Source organism: Oncorhynchus tshawytscha, linkage group LG15 (assembly GCF_018296145.1).
Source record: "Oncorhynchus tshawytscha isolate Ot180627B linkage group LG15, Otsh_v2.0, whole genome shotgun sequence".
Lineage (NCBI taxonomy): Eukaryota > Metazoa > Chordata > Actinopteri > Salmoniformes > Salmonidae > Oncorhynchus > Oncorhynchus tshawytscha.
This window is the reverse complement of record NC_056443.1, coordinates 8,958,886-8,982,065: the sequence shown is the minus strand read 5'-3', so window position 1 is coordinate 8,982,065 and position 23,180 is coordinate 8,958,886. Positions and strand designations below refer to the sequence as shown.

The following is a 23,180-nucleotide window of genomic DNA, read 5'->3' as shown; positions in this document are numbered from 1 at the left end:
ATGTGTGTGTGTGGGGGTTGTTTATGTCCTGATGTGTGTGTGTGTGTGTGTGTGTGTGGGGTTGTTTATGTCCTGATATGTGTGTGTGTGTGTGTGTGGGGGAGGGGGGTGATTTATGTCCTGATGTGTGTGTGTGTGTGATTTATATCCTGATATGTGTGTGTGTGGGTGATTTATGTTCTGATATATGTGTGTGTGTGTGTGTGTGTGTGTGGGTGATTTATGTCCTGATATATATATGTGTGTGTGTGTGTGTTTGATTTATATCCTGATATGTGTGTGTGTGTGGGTGATTTATGTCCTGATATGTGTGTGTGGGAGTTGTTTATGTCCTGATATGTGTGTGTGTGGGGGTTGTTTATGTCCTGATATGTGTATGTGTGGGGGTTGTTTATGTCCTGATATGTGTGTGTGTGGGGGTTGTTTATGTCCTGATATGTGTGTGTGGGGGGTTGTTTATGTTCTGATGTGTGTTTGTGTGTGTGTGTGTGTGGGGGGGGATTTATGTCCTGATGTGTGTGTGTGTGTGTGTGTGTGTGTGTGTGTGTGTGTGTGTGTGTGTGTGTGTGTGTGTGATTTATGTACTAGTATGTGTGTGTGTGTAATCTATGTCTTGTAAAAATATTCAGCATTGGTGTTTGTCAATGCATGATGTTGATAAAGGTGAGGTAATCTTGTGTTAAGTGGCATCTCCTTCTCAGAGACCTGGAAAGGGAGCGTCTCAGAGTAGGATTCCTGCTGATCTAGGATAACATGTATAACATGATAACATGTCCATGTACTCTTATTCATTATGATCTAAAAGGCAGAACTGATCCTAGATCGGCACTCCTACTCCGAGACGACTACATTAGGAATTTGGGCCCTGAAGTAAGTAAATCCTGTCCTGTACTGTTTGCTTTGTGGTACGGATGGTTGCTTTTGTAGTGAATAGTGCTGATGGCAGCATTGAACCGAATACAGGTTGACCTATTTCACTTATAAACACATCACCTTTGATTGGTTGCTGATGACAGACCAGGTAGATTGTTTGGATGTGTCTTTTCTAAATGAACCCTCATCTCAGAGCACTGCATGTATGAGACCCTTCTGGTTGGTGGGATAGCCGCGGCTTTGCAGAGTTATAGGGATACTTCAGGATTTTGGTAATGAGAGTCAGATAAACCAGTCAGATAAACTTGTGGTTACAATTTTTGTCTCTGCATGTAGTTTGAAGGAAGTCGCTAACTAGTGTTAGCGCAATGACTGGAAGTGTATGGTAACTGCTAGCATGCTGTTTATGTGTGTGTGGGTGCGTGACTGTGCACGTTTCTGTGTGTGTGTGTGTGTGTGTGTGTGTGCAAGTTTGTAAGAGAACAAACATCAGGCTTATTATTACACAGTCACAATGAGCTATGCAAATTCTCCCTGCCTTCCGCCTGTGTTCTCCCAGATTATTAAAGCACAGCAGAACGGGCAAACTTCCTTTAGCAGGGCTGGGGCTGCCATCGTCTGAGCTGACAGTGATTGTGATGGGGAAGGGAACGGCTGCAGTGTGTGTGTGAGAGAGAGAGAGAGAGAGAGAGCGAGTATGTGCATATGTATGTACCCTGTATTTACTGTACATGTGTAGATGCGTGCATACGTGTGTGTGACAGGGCTGGGACAGACAGACAGTACACATGACGACTGCTGCACCTCACCCTGCCAGCCAGTCAGCTAGGGAGGGAATTAACTGTAATGATGCAATTGAAGGAAATGTAAAAGCATTGTTTCATGTAACGGCAGTAGCTCCACGTAGAGGGAATGCAGAAGGTATCTAGTCCTCCATGCTTGCGCCTGAAATGGCACCCTATTCCCTATATGGTGCCCTACTTTTTGACCAGAGCCCCGTGGGTACACAATATAGGGAACAGGATGCACCCTATGCACTGAGTTGAGATGGATGCCATTTTCTTTATTAGGAGCTCAAAAGGGTGATTATATGGTTGGCTGGACTGTAAGCCTGCTTTGTGTGTGTGTGTGTGTGTGTGTGTGTGTGTGACTGTATGTGTGTGTGATTGTGGGGTTTATGCTGTGTGCCTGGGGCTTCGTAGTGATACAGTAGCTATCTCTCCAGCTTGTCAAGTCAAAGCCAGGATAGGATTCAGATTGAGTCTGATGGCTCAGCGCACGTCCCCAGTGTTTCTTTACTGGCCTGGGTTATGTCAGAGGACTGCTTCTTTATGTTATAAGCTCAAGGCACTGGGAGCTCTCTCCGATTAGGATAAACTCACAGAGCCTATTTGGGATAAACTGAGTCAGTTCCTCTGTAGTCAGTGCCTACACCTGGTGGGATTACTCAGTGATGGACTGGATTGCTCCGGACCTTGGGTGAAGCAGTACTTCTGATTTGAGTGGCTTTTAACTGTTGAGGTTGATTTCTATGGTGGCGTATGCGGGCCCACAAAGTCCTTCTTAGTTGGTCTCTTGGGAAGTCAGCATCCATACCTTTTACTGGACCGTATCCTTCATATGGAATAACCAGGTGTGTGTGTGTGTGTGTGTGTGTGTGTGTGTGTGTGTGTTTGTGTGTGTGTGTCCTGCTCCTGCTAATGCATCACCTTCACGTGCGACTTGCCTGCTGTGTGGAAGCCGCTATAAAACTCAATTGGATTTCCTTCTCCTGAGCCTATTAATTCTACACAGACACGCGTATTGATTGAAGACTCTTCTTAATTCACCTAGCCCGGGCATGTTTTTTTTATTTACAATCTTTTTGCTTTTTCTCCCCCCAGAAGGCTTGTACTGAGGAAAAAGCTGAGTTAAAAGCTGAAAGAATTCAATAAAAAATTAGTTGCTTCTGAAAATCCACCCTTTTTCATTTTCTGTTGCCGTTCCGGTTTAATAACTTTGATGAAAACGGTAGAAAGGCATCATAATCAATTAGTGATTTTCATGTTTATGGATGAAGGAGTTTGTGCTTTCGCCTCTTTATGAGCTAATGATGCTAATGATGCTATCCGTTACCTAAGCACACATTCGAATGCGTTAGAAGTAAAGTGTGTGTGTGTGTGTGTGTCACTGTAGATGTTTGTGTTTGTTCAAGAACAGTGAGACCACGGTCAGTGTTTTCTCTCTCACGGAAATGCCATTATAATGTAATGTTGTACATTTTGCATCTTTGACAAATAGACACTTGGATGTCTTCCTCCACAGTGTAGCTAACTGTCCATCGGTTTCCCTCCTCTCGCCCAGGTCTGGAGAAGGTTGGTCGGGACTCGAGCTACGAGCAGGAGGGGAAGGTGCAGTTTGTGATGGATGCCGTGTATGCCATGGCCCACGCCCTGCACAGGATGCACCGGGAACTCTGCTATGGATACCCAGGCCTGTGCCCAAAGATGGCCAACATCGACGGCAAGGAACTACTCAGCCATATCAGAGCTGTCAACTTTAATGGCAAGTAGAGCACGGACACACACACACACACACACACACACACACACACACACACACACACACACACACACACACACACACACACACACACACACACACACGTACTGTACACTCACACACACTGCTCAGCCACTTCCTCAACATCAACTCCGAGTCCCACACCACTCCCTCATCACACCCACCGTATCCATCTTGAACATCTTGAACATGCGTTAAGCTTTGATTACAGGGGTTACTTTAGTTCATGAATTAGTTAGTGAAATTATTGACTTTTTGCCCCATTTTGATTCCCCCCAGTGTCCCCTATGAGCCATGATCCATCCTCTCTGAGAGCAAGTCCTCCCACAGAGTGTGTAGGGTTACCCATGCTATTCCTCCTCAGTGATAGTTCCCTTTACTGGCTCTCACTGAAATAGTTAATACTACTCCTACTACTACTGCTCTCTTCATATTTATTATCTTGACGTATCCTGCTTCCTTTACCTGCTAATGGCATACTACATGAATCTGTTCTGTACCTTATTATGTGCACATAATTTTCTATATAGTGCGTTCGGAAAGTATTCAGACCCCATTTTGTTACGTTACAGCCTTATTCTGAAATTGATTAAATAGTTTTTCCCCCCTCATCAATCTACACACACTACCCCATAATGACAAAGCAAAAACAGGTTTTCTAGACATTTTGCAAATGTATTACAAATAAAAAGCTGAAATATCACATTTACATTAGTCTTCGGACCCTTTACCACCCACTTTTGTTGAAGCACCTTTGGCAGCGTTTACAGCCTCAAGTCTTCTTGGGTATGACGCTACAAGCTTGGCACACCTGTATTTGGGGAGTTTCTCCCATTCTTCTCTGCAGATCATCTCAAGCTCTGTCAGGTTGGATGGGGAGCGTTGCTGCACAGCTATTTTCAGGTCTCTCAGGAGATGTTCGATCGGATTCAAGCTCTGGCTGGGCCACTCAAGGACCTTCAGAGACCTGTCCCCGAAGCCACTCCTGCATTGTCTTGGTTGTGTGCTTAGGGTCGTAGTCCTGTTGGAAGGTGAACCTTCACCCCAGTCTGAGGTCCTGAGTGCTGTGGAGCAGGTTTTCATCAACGATTTCTCTGTACTTTGCTCTGTTAATCTTTCCCTCAATCCTTATGAGTTTCTCAGTCCCTGCCGCTGAAAATCATCCCCACAGCATGCTGCCACCACCATGCTTCACCGTAGGGATGGTGCCTGGTTTCCTCCAGACGTGACGCTTGGCATTCAGGCCCAATAGTTCAATCTTGGTTTCATCAGACCAGAGAATCTTGTTTTTCATGGTCTGAGAGTGTTTTAGGTGCCTTTTGGCAAATTCCACGTGGGCAGTCGTGCCTTTTACTGAGGAGTGGCTTCCGTCAAACCACACTACCATAAAGGCCTGATAGGTAAGGTATTTCAGTTTTACATTTTTTCAATACATTCTATTTTTTTCCCTCGTCATGGGTTATTGTGTGTAGATTGATGTTTAATTTAATACATTTTTTTATTAAGGCTGTACTTAATATAACAAAATGTGGAAAAAGTTAAGGGGTCTGAATACTTTCCGAACGCACCGTATGTTGTGTAGTTCAGCTTTTTAACTAGTGGTGCCATTGGGCATTCATCCACTTCTCCTGACATAGTTTACAGCGCTTTGTGCTTGCTGCAGATGGTAAACAAGTTGGAGCTTGACTTGAGACTCAAGTCATGCTTTAAACTTGTCTTTTTGAGCATTGTGCTGATTTGACTGTTTTAGCCTTCGCGGCCACCGAAGAGCATAATTAGGCGAAAACAATTGATACATCTCCAACTAAATAACATTAGACAGTTCATTTGAATATGCATTTTCTGCCTCTTTTAGTTACAGTATGGCAGTGTTTATCTCATGATTCCATTCAACTCTCGTGATATGCAAAATTGCGTTGATCAATCTAAGATGAATAATCAGCCCACGAGGCAGTTTTAAGACTGTAAGGGGCATTAGGTCAAAAATGTATTCATACAGTGGCATTGTCGTCCAATCACAAACACCGAACAAACCTTTACACTCCCGTGGCTTAAGCCAAATCCAAATGGCAAAGATTGAATACGAATAGAACATTTTAAATACTGTAGCATCCATAGCTATACTGAACAAAAATATAAACGCAACATGTAAAGTCTTGATCGCATGCTTCATTCAAATAAAAGACCCCTGAAATGTTCCATAAACATAAAAAATGTATTTCTCTCAAATTCTGTGCACAAATGTGTTTACATCCCTGTTAGTGAGCGTTTATCCTTTGCCAAGGTAATCAATCCACCTGACAGTTGTGGCATGTCAAGAAACTGATTAAACAGCATGATTATTACACAGGTGCACCTTGTGCTGGGGACAATAAAATGCCACTCTAAAATGTGCAGTTTTGTCACACAACACAATGCCACAGATATCTCAAGTTTTGAGGAAGCGTGCAATTGGCATGCTGACTACAGGAATGTCCAACAGAGCTGTTGCCAGTGAACTGAATGTTAATTTCTCTACCATAAGCCGCCTCCAATGTCGTTTTAGAGAATTTGGAAGTACGTCCAATCGGACTCACAACCGCAGACCACGTGTAACCACGCCACATCTGGCTTCTTCACCTGCGGTATCATCTGAGGCCAGCTACCCGGACAGCTGATGAAACTGAGTATTTCTGTCTGTAATAAAGTTCTTTTGTGGGGAAAAACAAATTCTGATTGGCTGGGCCAGCTCCCTAATGAGTTTATTTCAATTGACTGATTTCTTCATACAGTATGAACTGTAACTCAGTAAAATCATTGACATTGTTGCATGTTGGGCTTACATATTTTTCGCTGAGGCTTTGGATCTCTTGGCAGTGATAGCTAAGATATTGGACTGATAAACACAAGGTTGCTGGTTCAAGTCCTACTATGGCCATTCTAGCCCCGATGAATACTAAAGCCACTGGTAACATAGTACTTCACCACCATTCTAGACAGTAACCTCCCTTAATAGAGCTACATGTCACTGCCCACTTGACTGAGATGAATGTAGAAGGGTACGGAGCAGAGAGCAAGGCCTGACAAACTGCACTTTACCAGACTACTTACTAGAGATCAGTAAATCTTCTCTCTATTGACTGCTGCTAGTTTTTTCAATGCCGAGAGGCACAAGATGAATTGCCGTAGGGCTGTTGACGTTGTTTACATCTAGTATCCCGTCTTCAACAGGCCCGGGGCTACTCGACGGGATGCTTTCAAGCTAACTACACAGAGAAGCAGCATGTTGTGTTGGTATCGATTTCTGCCCCTCTGGAGTTCAACAGGAGGTTAATAGGAATGATACCAGAGGAGGAAATGTTTTTTTTTTTGCTGGGGACTCTGATCCCATGTTGTAGACTCATGTTGTTTTGTTTTGCTCAGCTACAGCCTCTTATAGCACATCATGTCTGGCATACAGTAGCGCGTTTAGGGCCGTTATTGGATAAAGTTACATATGTGTGTGTGTGTGTGTGTGTGTGTTGGGGGTGAGCGAGAGACAGAAAGACGAGAGACTTTAAGTCAGTTGTACGTCAGCAGAGCGCACTTTTATTCAAATCAAATCTTATTTATCACATGCTCCAAAAACAAACAGGTGTAGGCCTTATAGTGAAATGCTTACTTACAAGCCCTTAACCAACAATGCAGTAAAACATTTTTTTTTAATAACTTTAATAATCGTTATTATTAATAAAGAGCAGCAGTAAAATAACAATAGCGAGGCTATATACGGGGTGTACCGGTACAGAGTCAATGTGCGGGGGCACCGGTTAGTCAGGGTAATTGAGGATAATATGTACATGTAGGTAGAGTTATTAAAGTGACTATGCCGAGATAATAACAGAGTAGCAGCAGCTTAGAAGGGGGAGGGGTGCAAAAAAGTCTGGGTAGCCCTTTGATGAAATGTTCAGGAGTCTTATGACTTGGGTGTAGAAGCTGTTCAGAAGCCTCTTGGACCAAGACTTGGCGCTCCCGTACCGCTTGCCGTGCGGTAGCAGAGAGAACAGTCTATGACTAGGGTCACATTCCTTGTTGTAGTTTAGTATGCAGCTCATCTGCACCCGTTAGGAGGGCATTGAGTCGGACCATCCACAGTGCCCTTGACATGGAGGGGGGGCCAGGGATCCATACCAATCAAATTCAACTTAGAGGAGCTGTGCTGATCCGATAGGCCACAATCCCCCTGCTTACCGACACAGGCGGAAAATCAATCCAGCGAGAGGAAGAGCCTAATTCAGTAGTGAGGCTTCAGAACAATCTAGGGAAAACACACACCAGGCGTGGAAATATCTCATGCAGACACACACACACACACACACACACACACACACACACACACACACACACACACACACACACACACACACACACACACACACACACACACACGCGCGCCGGTGCACGCACGCCGGTGCACTTATTAATGATCCTTCCCCACCGAACCCTGCCAGAGGATCTAACCTTTCTCAGCAGCATGAGATTGGACACTTGAATGACCCCTCCACTGACCCCCAGTGTGTGTGGATATCCCTCCTTCCCTACAGTGTTCAGGTGTTATTGATGTGCTCTCTGACTCCGACAGAAACTCATGCTGATGGAGAGAGCACCATCCTGCTCACACACTTCCTAGCTCCATCCCTCCCTCTCCTCCCCTCCCTCCTTCTCTCTGCACCACTCCCTCTCTCCTTTATCTTCTCATTATCTCTCATTCTCCCTCTCTTTTTTTCTCTCCTTTTCTCCCCTACTTCTCTCTCTCCATCTGTCCCTGCCTCCCTCCATCTCTCCACTTCTCTCCTCTCCCACCTATTTCTCTTGTTTCCCTCTCATACACACACCCAGACACACATGCACACCCAGATGGTGGTGCATTGCAGATCCAGGGGAACGAAGACAATAAGGAACAGTGCCTGTAGCTGCAATCACACGCTACACCGTGCAGACTGCATCTGATACCGGTTATTCTGTTCTGTTCAGCTTGAGTCTCTACACCCTCTATTGTCTCCACAGTCATCTAAAGGACATTCTTGATCTGTCCCAAATGGCACCCTATTCCCTATATAGGGCACTCCCTATAAAGTAGTGCACTATTAAGGGAATAGGGTGTCATTTAGGACGTGTGCTTTGTCACATGTCGAGCACTTACTTATTAAGCAGCCCACTTCAGACGTTGTGCTATCACTTGATTCTATCTAGAGGCCATTGGATGAGTTTGCATAGTTTTATTCATACGTGTAGGCATGCTGCAGATATTTCCTTTTTCTTATACCAAAAACATGATACATCAGATTCGGGTCAATGATGATGATGTTTTCCCTTTTGTGTAGCTCTTTTCTGTTTCTCTCTCCTTTTTTTGTTTTGGTCCATCACCAGTCATCACCATGGAGGGATTGACTCAGAATTCAAGCAAGATATCAATCTCAACTCAGACCGAGTCCCTCTCTTATCTAGAACGTCCTATTCTGTGGTTGCCTACCAACAACATCCCCTCTAGTACTGTAAGTCATTGTGACGACGCTCTGTAAAGTAACACATTTAGGGACTATTATTGGCCGAGAAAATCTCATTTCAGTTGCTGTCGGGCTATTGTGACTCAGTTTTCAATGAGCAGCTGAAGTAAACGCAGAGAAATAGCCACAACAAGTCTCTGTACACTTTGTAGGACAGATATCAAAAGACATCTTTATGTCTCAATCGGTCTCTCATGTGAAGGAAGTAACGTACCGCTGCAGCTTCCGAGGACCAGTGTGTCCCACCACTTCTGCTCTGATGAATACGATAGTCTAGGACTACGTCCCAAATGGCACAATGTAGTGCACGAGGCCCTGGTCAAAAGTAGTGCACTATATAGGGAAGAGGGGTTCAATTTGGGACGCATCCTAGTGGTCCAGTTTATACACTGCCTCTAGAGTGTGTTACAGGAACTAGGCCTGTTACGAGGTCTGCCCCTGGACAGGGACATTACATGTGTCTAATGCAACCAACGTGCCCACTCAGAGAGTTTGCAATTTTGTCATGTAGAAACTGATGCACCAGCCCTAACACCAGGTTCAGCAACTTACCTGTCTTGTAAACCAAGACTAAGGAGATACTTGTGGACTACAGGAAAAGGAGGACCGGGCACGCCCCCATTCTCATCGACGTGGCTGTGGTGGAGCAGATTGAGAGCTTCAAGTCCCTTGGTGTCCACATCACCAACAAACTGTGTCCCGCCACCCACCAACCCCTCTTTTACGCTACTGCTACTCTCTGTTTATCATATACCCATAGTCACTTTAACCATATCTACATGTACATACTACCTCAATCAGCCCGACTAACCAGTATATAGCCTCACTACTTTATATAGCCTAGCAAATGTTATTTTAACTGTCTTTTTACTGTTGTTTTTATTTCTTTACTTACCTATTGTTCACCTAATAACCTTTTTGCACTGTTGGTTAGAGCCTGTAAGTAAGCATTTCACCATGACAAATACATTTTGATTTGAATTGATTTGATATATCATCTCACTTGCGCTCAGATGGGCAGGATGGACATTTGTGAGGGTTGTCCTTAAAAACATGATCCAAAGTGCTAATTTCAGGCAGCACCGATGGGGATATTTAAGACCAACCAAAATCTGGTTTTAGCATTTTTGGCACAAATTTTGACAGCGGAAACGCAGCCTATCCAGCCGTAACGCAACCTGCACATATGCGCATGGAACAAGAGCAGCCTAATGTGCTATTGGTGCCTGAATACTTCGTATTTAGAAACACATATATATATTTTTTTAAATACCATTTTATTTTATTTGCCCGATGCAATCGGGAAGTAGTCAAGACTGTCGATAAAGGGTTTGGCTCCTGAGCCCGCTTGGAAAGGAGTAAAACAGTGAGCCGACATTCCCTGTTTATCTCTGCATCATAGGCAGGCCCACATTATTTTAGCAATACAGGTCCTATTTTGGACGTGCGTGAAAGCCCCCTCCGCGATGTAGGCTACATATCCATGTCCATCAAGAAACGGGAGATGAGAACCTCTGTGAATACCAGTGAACCATGTATTTAGAACGTATCTCTAGCCAGTAAAAAAATGGCATATTTTCCATTTCGGATGTTTAAAAACCCAAGCCCTCCCTTAAGCCTACTGTAACAACGGGTTGGTTCAACAGCAGTGTCTTTTTTTTATCCTGCCGATTTTATGACATCGTTACATTTACATTATTGAAATGATGGTGCCTGTAAGTGTGACATAGCCTATTTAAAACAGCCTGTTGTTTCGTTGTATTATTCGCTCTCTTTTTAAGCCTCACCAATGATGAATTGAATCTTGCTGATTGACAATGATTGGCATGCCCATACTCAGTCATAATGCTATTGACAGTAGGCCTAGCTCCTATATCAGTGTGAATGCTATTGAAGAAATCCAATTAGAACATTGAGGACTGCAAATAGGTTCAAGTTAACGTATTTAGCAAAGACGGGTCTACATTTGAACCGACCACGATTTAACCGGCTAACGATAACTGACTAACATTAGAATTGGAGTTGATTCCATAAAAGACACAACTTGAAGTAAGCACATATTTCGCCACGGAGCACGTTCTGATTGGGCAGTGAGGGGCCAAGCCTCGACACACCCCCACAGCCTGTTTATTCATCAAAACCCATCCCTTTCGAGCCAACGCCAGCAAGTGTGCCGATAATTAGTGACTAGTGAAAATAGCAAAAATGTTTCGGACACATCCCTGAGCCTATAGAGTTACCACCTGCGCTTAGATTTACCATTGCGCAAGGTTTGTTAAAACAGAGCCCAGAATGGTGTGACATGACGCATAGTGCCTCCCACAACCCAGGCCACCTCCATTGTCCTCCATTGTCCTCGGGCGGTCCAATGAATAGCTCGATAAGGTCTTCACTCTTCACCGTCAATGTTCATCTCTTCCCTTCTTTTTTATTCCTGAAAATATTTCCAAGGTCCCCTCCTTTTCAGTCTGATGAGAAACCTTAACTGTAGTTCTGTGCGTGGGAAGGAAGGAATAAAAACACCTTACAGCCTGTACTTTCACTTTCGCACCGGGGTTAAACTTTGACAGGATACATTCAACTAAAACTGCAAAACCTTTTAGAAAAATATATATACATTTTTCTTAGACAATGGAACTTTTCAGAAAATCTCCCAAAAATCTCCAATGGATTTATTTCACCTCCGCACTTCCTTGTTATCTGTCAAATGAGTCATAGTGATACATCCGTGTTCAGTGTTGAACACCAAGCCAATGCCGTCTCTATTGTTCCCAGCTATGCCTGCCTGTAGAGCGTGGTTGAATGGCACTGATGTGTCCTTATGATCCTTTATAAACTACCCTGTCCCCTGACAGTGTGGAGTGAGAGTCCCCCCGGTTTAGCAAGGCAAGAAAACTCTACACAAAGGACTGCTACACTTCTACTTTAGAACACTGGTGAGGATATTGACTGTATTGATCCAACTACTAACCCTCATAGTAGTTCTATGTTCATTGTGAACATGCGCGGTGTAGTGTGTCTCAGTCTTAGCATCCTGTATAACAATATTTTATCCTCATCCACAAAAGCACCGGACGAAGGACATAGAACTCGGGCCGAGAAAAAGAACAATATCCACTCACTTTTTCCTACTCTACCAAAACGTTATTTATTGAGCTAGTGCCAGCTTCTATATTTCGACCATATTGTGGTCTTGGTCGGGGCCACCCTACACGATGCTCTCCATTACCCTTCTATGGAGAAGGCAGAAGAGCCAAAACAATTGGTCCCTGACTCCGCGGAGTCAGTATGTGTGTGTGTGTGTGTGTGCTAGTCTTGGTCGGGGCCACCCTACACGATGCTCTCCATTACCCTTCTATGGAGAAGGCAGAAGAGCCAAAACAATAGGTCCCTGACTCCGCGGAGTCAGTATGTGTGTGTGTGTGTGTGTGCTAGTCTTGGTCGGGGCCACCCTACACGATGCTCTCCATTACCCTTCTATGGAGAAGGCAGAAGAGCCAAAACAATTGGTCCCTGACTCCGCGGAGTCAGTATGTGTGTGTGTGTGTGTGTGCGCGTAGAGCCGTGAGGGGAGGACACTGCCATGCTAGACCGAGCTATCTCATTACAGCTCATCTCCACAGGGCCAGCTGCTCTAGCTCTGACTGCTCAGGACAAGATGGACGCCTTCTCTACGGGAACCAGTCCGGGCTTATTAACAAGGAATAACGGCTAGATGAGGAACTTGAACCTAGCATGACAGCGATACAGATAGTTAGAGGGAGAAGAGAGATATACAGCACTGTGTGTAACATCTAGAGAGAGAGAGAGAACTAAAGTCTCCCATGTCCATAGTCCTTCTCTGTGCTTTGTCCCTGTATTAACAGTATAACACAACATCAAACTGTGGATGAGCCACCGGATGGCTGGACAGGGGAGACTGATGAGACTTAACTGGAAGGATGCATCATTTGCTGCTGCCGCTCGCAGAAAGGACCCGCCAGTGCCCCTGTGTGTGTGTCCGTGTGTGTGCGCAGTCTACAGCCGTCCCCGCTCTCAACGTTAAAAGGGCAATCAGTACCTGGAGATAAGTTCAATAAGCCAGAAATCTCAGACAGCTGTTTCGGCAACTTAAGGCATTTCTCTCTGTCGGGCCGCCACACACCGAACACTTCCTCAGCCCAGGTGACCAGAAGCTATCAGATTTTTTATTTTACCTTTATTTAACTAGGCAAGTCAGTTAAGAACAAATTCTTATTTTCAATGACGGCCTAGGAACAGTGGGTTAACTGCCTTGTTCAGGGGCAGAACGACAGATTTGTACCTTGTCAGCTCGGGATTTGAACTTGCAACCTTTCGGTTACTAGTCCAACGCTTTAACCACTAGGCTACCCTGCCATTGGATGATTAATAGAACGTTAAGCCATGCGGTGTCGGCAGTGATTGTACGTACATGCATCACGTACGTACATGCAAAGTCGGTGAACAGAGGAGGTATATCTGCTATGGCAGCTGGTCTCTCTTGCCTCCTGGATACATGCTGCTGCCTTCTCTCTTTCATTATGCACACTAACAATGCTGCTCTAGGACTCCCTCCTCTCTCTCTCTCTCTCTCTCTCTCTCTCTCTCTCTCTCTCTCCTTTGATCCCCCTTCCCCCTCACATCTTTCTCCCTCCCTCCCTCCCTCCCTTGCTGTGCTCTGTTCTAAGGAAGATAATCAAAATAGTTTATTTTGAGAGGAAAGAGAGGAAGAGGAGAAGTCAAAAAGAACGGGAGGCTTTTGTCAATTTCAGATTGAGGGCCAGTTAGTTTGGAGCCTCTCCAAAAAAAGGTGTTTTCTTCAGCGACAGTGTCTCATAACTCTGTGATGAAATGTCTTCCCTTGGCCTAATGATAGTAGGGCTTAGAGAAGCAGTGGAAAGGAGGGTACTAAAGGTTTGGATGGCTTTGAAACTTGCCTTAGGCAGGCAAGAACCTCTAATGACCGACTAGGACAATACATTTTTTTTTTAAAGAATGGCGAATTATCAAAATCTCCGACCAATTGGGAAATCTAAAGTACCCAAAGTATTCCGAGATCATGGGGCCAACACATCTTCGGTTGACATGAGGACTCTTGTCACTACATCCATTATTTCATTAGCCAACTCACCCGCCCACCTCTAAGCTCCAATGGCTACACAGCCTCTGTGCTCCCTCCCACTGTGAAACTCAACAAAAGGCTGGCTCCTACTTCTACATCCTGATAAACTATGTGTCACAGCTTTCTGGCAGTTTAATAATCATTATAATCAGCTGCCTTGTTGAGCCAAGAAGCACTAATCTCATTATAAACCCTGTGGATATTACCCCTCACCACATTAACTGCATGGAGACTGCTCCCCACATGACGACTGCAGGGTGGACGGAGGGTTTGGCTACAGCGAAGAAAGGCTCCTGTATGCCAGAAGCATGTAAGTGATGGATCATGATCAAGTGAATTATTAGGCTAATGTGGATGTCTTATAGTAGAGAAGGGGGGGGGGGGCAGAGGGCGATAAAGAAGAGATACATGGGAAGACGACAGGGAGAGAGCTGTGAGATTATTATTTTTTACAGAAGAGAGATAAAGAAGAGATACATGGGAAGACGACAGGGAGAGAGCTGTGAGATTATTATTTTTTTACAGAAGAGAGATAAAGAAGAGATACATGGGAAGACGACAGGGAGAGAGCTGTGAGATTATTATTTTTTTACAGAAGAGAGATAAAGAACGAGAGAATGAAGGAGGATCAACAGTAAATGTTTAGGAGGAGGGAGTTGAGTTATTATTATCGCACAGATGTCGAGTTTCCCTCATCTGCCAGGTAAAGCCTCCCCAGAGGAAACCGTTTAGTGTGGAATAGATGGGATGGAGGACGAATGGAGACGAAGGATGGAGAGAAGACGTCCTCGTTTCTGGGGGCCTGTGTGTGCCCGCTTTAGTGCTTTAATGCGTTTGTGTGTTTGTGTGTGTGTTCCTGCGTGCGTGTACCTATGTGTGTGTGTGTTGTCTCCCCCATTAGCAGTATAGATGTATGGGCCACACTGCTGGGTGCTGGCAGACATTCCACTCAGCCACTCTCTCTCCTCCTCTCAGCTCCTTCCTCCATGTTATGTTTTATTCACCTGGGTTGCAGGGTGGTTTCTACATCACTTCTATCAAAATACTCACTGTGTCACTCTGTTTCTGTCACGATTGGGAGTGGGGAGACTTTTGAGGCCTGTAATGGTCGTTCAGCCACAACGCTCTCTCCTTTCCTGTATTCTCCCCCATCAGAGATTTTGTCCAGCCTAAAACTCTGTCTCTCTCTCTCTCTCTGGGATCCACAGGGAAGAGCTGTTGGCAGGGTATGCAGTGTTTATCTCAGATTAGGCGGATGTTGCCTGCAGATACTGATCTTTCTCCCCTTAATGGTTTCGGTTTAGGATTAGGGGAGAGTAAACAGATCCTAAACCTGTGCCTTGTAACTGTATCTTCAGAGGTTTGTCCCCCTGCCTTTTAGTAGGAGTATAACTTGCCTAGAATCCATTCTCTCTACCCACAAACTGCACAGCAGAAAGCCCAACCTCATCTCAGACCAAACACAATGAACATAACCTGATCTCCTCTGAATGGAGGAAATCAGGTTCAAACAACAGTCTTCCATTTGAAATACCCTACTTCCTACTTGGTCTCATCTCACCATCGCCCACCACTAGCTGAAGACCTGTGTGTCGATTTAAAGGGCCTCTAACCCCATTTTCCTTTTGGGGATGATAGGGTGCATGTGTCTGGTCATGTGAGATGTGCTGGAAAGACCAATGAGGGTGAAGTCGATGAACAGACTTTGTTGTGCTGGTAGGCTCGTCCAGTTCAGTGGTTGTTAGGGCATACCCACTGAGGGGTGAGTTTGAGGTTTGTCGTATTTGTTTGTGTGTGTGTGTGTATGCTGTGGTAAAGAAGGTTAAATGTGGTTGCTTACACTGACACAGTGAAGGTCATGGTTAACGATGCAGAATAGTGTGAAATTTAAATGTCGATATCTCCATGTTGCTACTTTCAGAAATGGCGGAGGATCCATGCTTCACTGACTTGTAATGCTGTTTTCGAATTGCCCTTATAAGGGACATACTGAACAATTATCTTAGTCAGCTTGCTTGTGTCCAGTAATTGTCATCAGGAGTAGCTAATATGGCATGGGACAGGCTGTTTCCGGAGATGACGTGAGTGTGAAGATGTGTTGCTGTGTGTCTATGCGCCTTTGCTTGCATGTAAGTGTATGTGTGTGTCTGTGCGTGTGTGTGTGCGTGTGTACGTTTGTGCATGCGTGCGTGTGCAACTTGCATCAGTGGTGTCTGCAGAATCGGCCTCATTGGTTGGGCAGGGAACAGTGAGCGGTATTGGGCCGTATATTAACCCCAATTTGACAGGCAGAAATCATTTCCTGAGGCTGTGCCATGATTCATTTCCACACTGATGAGACGGAGCCCGCTCTCATTTGCAATGCATGTTGCCCCCGCTGTGCAAAGCGAGGGATGCACGGAGAAGAGGAAGAGAAGAAGTTGTGCCCACTCACTGAGAGTATCAGTGTCAACCAGAGGGCTATCTTACTGGACTCATGTGTTTGTGTGTGTGTGTGTGTGTGTGTGGGGGTTGCTGCATCTCACATAGCACCCTTCTCACTATGTAGTGCACTACTTTGGACCAAAGCACAGTGACGCCTAGTGTAGTCCTGATTTTATAGGGAGCTGTGTTGCACTTACAAGCCATTCCAACTTTTAGCCTGGGTGCCAGATTTTAACCTATTCTTGTTTCATTTTCTGGTCATAAATTCTGTCAAAGACAGAAACTAGACAAATGAGTCAACAACCAGTCTGGACACTTCTCTCTCTGTACTAATGATGTAAGGCAGGAAGAGACAGACGAACAGATAGGCAGACAGGGGTGAGCGGCGGCGTCTAGTGTCTTTGGGCTGTGGCAGGCAGGGCTGTGTGTGTGTGTGTCTGTGTGTGTGAGTAGCGTCAGGCCGGGTGGCTGTGTGGAGGCAGATTAAATATAGAGAGATAATGGGTTACCCAGAGTCCGCTGGAAATCTTCTCCTTCATTACCGCTTGGGGATATACAGAGAGATAGAGAGAGAAAATACAGATATGATAGATCCACCGTTGCCATTACGTACAGCTTTCTGTAGGAATGTCAGTAATGCACACCTCTTTTAAGATTGATATTTGTAATTATGTTACTGCTTTGATGGGCCAGATTCTCCACCCGCGCTGCTGCCGCACTGAAATATTGGGATTTCAAAGCTTTATAGGAGGAGAGAGAACCAGAGAGAGAAAGGGAGAGGGAGAGGCTGTTTGCACACACGCTCGCACACACGCACGCAGGCACGCTCATACAGACACACACACACACACACACACACACACACACACACACACACACACACACACACACACACACACACACACTCATACAGACACACACACACGCACACTTTCTGCATAGTTGATATGTGTGATACCTGAGCCACTCCTTAGGGTGACACGTAGACCCGAGACTACTGAATGAACTTCGGAAATGATTCCCACTCTGTAACAAACAGACCTTAAACCATAGTTACAACCTACAGTGGGTAATACCCAAGCATGTGTAATTATAGTTAAGGTGTATATATAAGTTAGTCCAAAAATAATTTGTGTTGGACCAAATGGTATGTTGGTGTGAAAATGCAGAACTCATTTCCCACCATCTGTGTCTTCCAGGAAGTGCCGGTACTCCAGTGGTGTTCAATGAGAACGGCGACGCCCCCGGACGGTACGACATCTTCCAGTACCAGAGCACCAACCCCTCTACCAGAGAGTACAAGGTCATAGGCACCTGGACCAACAAACTACACCTAAATGTGAGACTAACATAATAGCAATACTATCTTTTTGTGATCTAGTGTTGTCATAAAGTGTCACATTCAGAGGCATTCTTGCATAGCCTGGTCCCGGCTCTGTTTGTGCCGTCATGTCAACATGTTTGGCATGACAAGGACCGACAAACGACTTGACATTATAGCACAAACAGCTCTGAAATCAGGGACATTTCATAGATGTCAACATTAATCCAGTCTTGAAACTTCAGATTTGTATTAATTCGTTATCATCCAAAACGTGTTTTCGTGTCATGTTTGGGTGCCCATCTCTTCCCAGTGTTTTTTGTCCTATGATCTTCTGGGTAGTATGTGTTCCTGCATGCATACAGTTACTGCTCAGTGCTTGACTTTCAATGGGCAGCTACTTGTTATTCAGCTGTTACTGATTGGAATACACACACACACACACACACACACACACACACACACACACACTTTCTGCATTATTAATATGTGTGACCTGAGCCTGGCTCGTTAGGGTGAAGAGAGAGAGAGAGGGAGGGAGGGATAGAGCTAGGAAGTCCGCATGAGTTTCTGTTGGAGACGGAGCGAGTCGATAACACCTGAACACTGGAGGGAGGGATACACACACACACACACACATACATTCAGGCCACAGGAGGAGAGATGACGGGGCTTATAGCTTAATGACTCTGAATGCCTGTCTGAGATACACAGCCTTGGTAAACGAGCAGCGTGTTCACACACAGTTGGGCTGTACGGTTAGGCTGTACTCTCTGAGGTATATCTTAAAACCATCTGCTCTGGTCGTACATGCGTGCGTGCGGAGAGCCGCGTGTGGAGAGCAGTCAGGCAGCACACACATATATAGCTGGACACCTACATATACTCAATATCTATCTGACTTTCCTTACTTAATGCTTACCTGCACGTATCATACACAAAAGTACAGTATAAGTGGATAAGTTCGGACTGTAGAAGGTATATTGGCTGGACTCTGAAGACTTGGAGACTTGGAAGTTAGGCACAAATGCTGATCTTCGTTGTCTATTTACCTAGGCTGGACTGGGAGGCGGCAACAGCATACTATTCCCTCTTGGCTGGCTGCTGAGAACTAGAGCCAGAATATCCCCATTCCATATATATTTTTGTTTCAACTTAACAGTGTTTTGAATTCAAAGTTACTAATAGGTATCCGAATAATTGAAAAAGGATCCACCCAAGTAGGGGAAGTTACTGTTTCTTCTCGGGGTAAATCTCTTCCCTTAGGACCAGTTGTGCCGTTGGACATTATTTTCTTTCATGACATGCTCATAATTAATCAGCCCTAAATTATTTTTTCAGCAGGTTATAATTATCAATTATACCCCAAAAAAGGTTCACGGCCAGACTTAAATGTGTTTTTGAGCGTTCATATTTCAAGCATGGCCGGCTATCGCTTTACCACAAAAAAACCAACAGGAAGAGATAATAGCACTAAAGGGAAATAAAACACCAAACTCAAACAACACATACGGACAGGTTTCATTTCTCCTCTGATGACTCAGTAGTTTGACCCAATATTAGTCATTTAATCTAGTTCTAGATTTCTCCTGCTCTCAGCAGAATCCCCAGCCAACCACTTTCCTCTAGTTCTGCTGGATCAGTACTTTGTGTGCCTGTTCAGAGATAGAGAGAGGAGCTCTGTTCCCATCACTCTGGGCTGTGGTTTAAACAGATTAATACACACATACTGCATCAGACTGATGCAGATGGCCAATTTGTGCCATCTCTGATTACACCAGTTTAATTTCTATTATATTTATGCCTAGCAGGCAGCACAAGGGAAATTATAAGAAGTTCTTCTTTGGCTAATTACTTTGTGAGTTGCCCTTTGGGAAATGTTCATGCAGGTACAAACAGTTTAACAACGGTAGGCTTTGAAGATAGCTGTTACACAGTCAGAACTATTCCAGTCAGAACATTCCTTAGCCAGAAACAGTCTAGAATCACAGCCATTCCAGAACCAAAACCATTATTGAGTCCCAACCTATCTGCCCTCTGATTGGTCTCTCCTCTCTCCTGTGACCTTATGACTCCAGGTAGAGGCCATGCAGTGGCGGGCAGGCGACCCGTCCCTCCCGGCGTCTGTGTGCAGCGTGCCCTGCCGGATGGGTGAGAGGAAGAAGATTGTGAAGGGCGTGCCGTGCTGCTGGCACTGCGAGCGCTGCGAGGGCTATCACTTCCAGGCCAACGAGTTCAGCTGTGAACTGTGCCCCTACGAACAGCGCCCCGACGCCAACCGAACGGGCTGCCAGAACATCCCCATCATCAAGCTGGAGTGGCACTCGCCCTGGGCCGTCATTCCCGTCTTCATCTCAATGCTAGGCATCATCACCACCACCTTCGTTATCGTCACCTTCGTCCGCTACAACGAAACGCCCATCGTCAGGGCTTCCGGCCGTGAGATGAGCTACGTGCTGTTGACAGGCATTTTCCTGTGTTATGCAATCACCTTCCTGATGATCGCCGCGCCCGACGTGGGTGTGTGTTCGTTCCGGAGGATCTTTCTGGGTCTGGGGATGTGCTTCAGCTACGCGGCCCTCCTCACCAAGACCAACCGTATCCACCGCATCTTCGAGCAGGGGAAGAAGTCCGTCAGCGCTCCCCGGTTCATCTCCCCGGCCTCCCAGCTGGTCATCACCTTCTCCCTGATCTCGGTGCAGCTCCTGGGGGTGTTTGTGTGGTTCGCCGTGGACCCGCCGCACACCTTCGTGGACTACGGCGAGCAGCGGACCCAGGACCCGGCGGCGGCTCGCGGCGTGCTGAAGTGCGACATCTCCGACCTGTCCCTGATCTGCTCCTTGGGCTACTCCATCCTTCTGATGGTCACATGCACTGTTTACGCCATCAAGACCAGGGGAGTGCCGGAGACCTTCAATGAGGCCAAGCCAATTGGATTTACCATGTACACTACCTGCATAATCTGGCTGGCGTTTATCCCTATCTTCTTCGGGACGGCACAGTCTGCGGAGAGGGTGAGTGGAACAGATTTTATAGCGGTAAACACACAAACATGCAGAAAAGCTGTGTGTTTCTAATGAATGGATAATTTTGGATGAATGGTCTCTTTTCCATCAGTCAGATAGTGATTTAGAATGGAGCTATGAGATATAGTAATAGCTTAACTCTAGAGCCGCACCTCCCCATGTGAATAAGACTGGATTTTCTGTCTGAGTGACTAGAGCCAAGTCTTTGCAGGCTTTAATAAGAGGCTCATATACATGGCTTACGCTCTCTCTCTCTCTCTCTCTCTTACTCTCTCTTACTCTCTCTTTCTCTCTCTCTTACTCTCTCTTTCTCTCTCTCTCTCTCTCTTACTCTCTCTCTCTCTCTCTCTTACTCTCTCTCTCTTACTCTCTCTTTCTCTCTCTCTCTTACTCTCTCTTACTCTCTCTTTCTCTCTCTTTCTCTCTCTCTCTCTCTCTCTCTCTCTCTCTCTCTCTCTTTCTCTCTCTCTCTCTCTCTCTCCCATCACTCTTTGTGTCGGTGTGGGTGTGTCAGACTTGACAGACTTGAGAACATTGCCTTTCCTCTTGCCTCGGCTCTAGACGGTAGATTAGCAGGGTATATTCAGCCCAGCAGGGCTCTGGGAAGCTTGAGAAAACAAAAGGTAGTACCTCTGTATAACCTCTGACCTGCTGTGTGCTGGAGGTCAGGTTTGCGCCAGCTGCACTTGGAGAATGGTACTTCCAGGTCATTTGAAAAGCTTTTCTGCACAGTGGAATTTCAGTGAATGTTCCACTGCTGTTTGGCAAAGGGTATATTTCAGATGCGACTCTCCACAACGTTAGAGACGGAGGGGAAATAGCTGGGACACTGTAAAACATTAAATACCCACAGGAGAGGAGAAGAGGTTGGAGATGAGAAGAGGTCCTCATTAAAGCTCATCGCTGAGTCACACCATCACCCGTTTACTGCATTATTTTAGTTCTCTTTCCTCTGTTGCCAGGCAGCTGACACACACTTGTATGGATGCCCCAATTAGGCCTGTAAACAAATGCTGTGTCGAGGTGAGCGTTCAGCTCCACAATGATTCTGGTAGGCAAACTTTGTTTGCACTAATGTTACTGGTAGAAACACACACATCCCTCTCAGTAACGGTTACAGAAACGTTTTTACTTGCTACGATTGTGACGTGTTGTGGTTTATCTTCCTTAGATGAATGCACTGGCTGTGAATAAACTCAGCAAAAAAAAGAAACGTCCTCTCACTGCCAACTGCGTTCATTTTCAGCAAACTTAATTAACATGTGTAAATATTTGTATGGACATAACAAGATTCAACAACTGGGACACAAACTGAACAAGTTCCACAGACATGTGACTCACAGAAATTGAATAATGTGTCCCTGAACAAAGGGTGGTGGGGTCAAAATCAAAAGTAACAGTCAGTATCTGGTGTGGCCACCAGCTGCATTAAGTACTGCAGTGCATCTCCTCCTCATGGACTGCACCAGATTTGCCAGTTCTTGCTGTGAGATGTTACCCCAATCTTCCACCAAGGCACCTGCAAGTTCCTGGACATTTCTGGGGGGAATGGCCCTCGCTCTCACCCTCCGATCCAACAGGTCCCAGAAGTGCTCAATGGGATTGAGATCCGGGCTCTTCTCTGGCCATGGCAGAACACTGACATTCCTGTCTTTCAGGAAATCACGCACAGAACGAGCAGTATGGCTGGTGGCATTGTGATGCTGGAGGGTCATGTCAGGATGAGCCTGCAGGAAGAGTACCACATGATGGAGGAGGATGTCTTCCCTGTAAATGGCAATGGCAACAAGCTCAGTCCGATGTTGCTGTGACACACTGCCCCAGACCATGACGGACCCTCCACCTCCAAATCGATCCCGCTCCAGAGTACAGGCCTCGGTGTAACGGGCATTCCTTCGACGATAAATGCGAATCTGACCATCACCCCTGGTGAGACAAGATCGCGACTCAGTTTTTGCCAGTCCTGTCTGGTCCAGGGACAGTGGGTTTGTGCCCATAGGCGACGTTGTTGCTGGTGATGTCTGGTGAGGACCTGCCTTACAACAGGCCTATAAGCCCTCGGTCCAGCCTCTCTCAGCCTATTGCGGACAGTCTGAGCACTGATGGAGGGATTGTGCGTTTCTGGTGTAATTTGGGCAGTTGTTGTTGCCATCCTGTTCGGATGTACCGATCCTGTGCAGGTGTTGTTACACGTGGTCTGCCACTGCGAGGACGATCAGCTGTCCTTCCTGTCTCCCTGTAGCGCTGTCTTAGTCATCTCACAGTACAGACATTGCAATTTATTGCCCTGGCCACATCTGTAGTCCTCATGCCTCCTTGCAGCATGC

At 45.7% G+C, this 23,180-nt stretch overlaps 1 protein-coding gene across 2 annotated transcripts in view; it reads left to right on the top strand.

The window, feature by feature from the left end:
- The window catches only part of LOC112215038 (metabotropic glutamate receptor 8), a 249,569-nt gene that overhangs the window by 200,691 nt on the left and 25,698 nt on the right, over nucleotides 1–23,180 (top strand). For both annotated transcript variants that reach the window (XM_042298071.1, XM_042298070.1), the window contains exons 7-9: nucleotides 3,217–3,417; nucleotides 17,706–17,845; nucleotides 19,906–20,841. In XM_042298071.1, coding sequence (XP_042154005.1) covers nucleotides 3,217–3,417; nucleotides 17,706–17,845; nucleotides 19,906–20,841 — 1,277 coding nt within the window. The remainder of the gene's footprint in view (nucleotides 1–3,216; nucleotides 3,418–17,705; nucleotides 17,846–19,905; nucleotides 20,842–23,180) is intronic.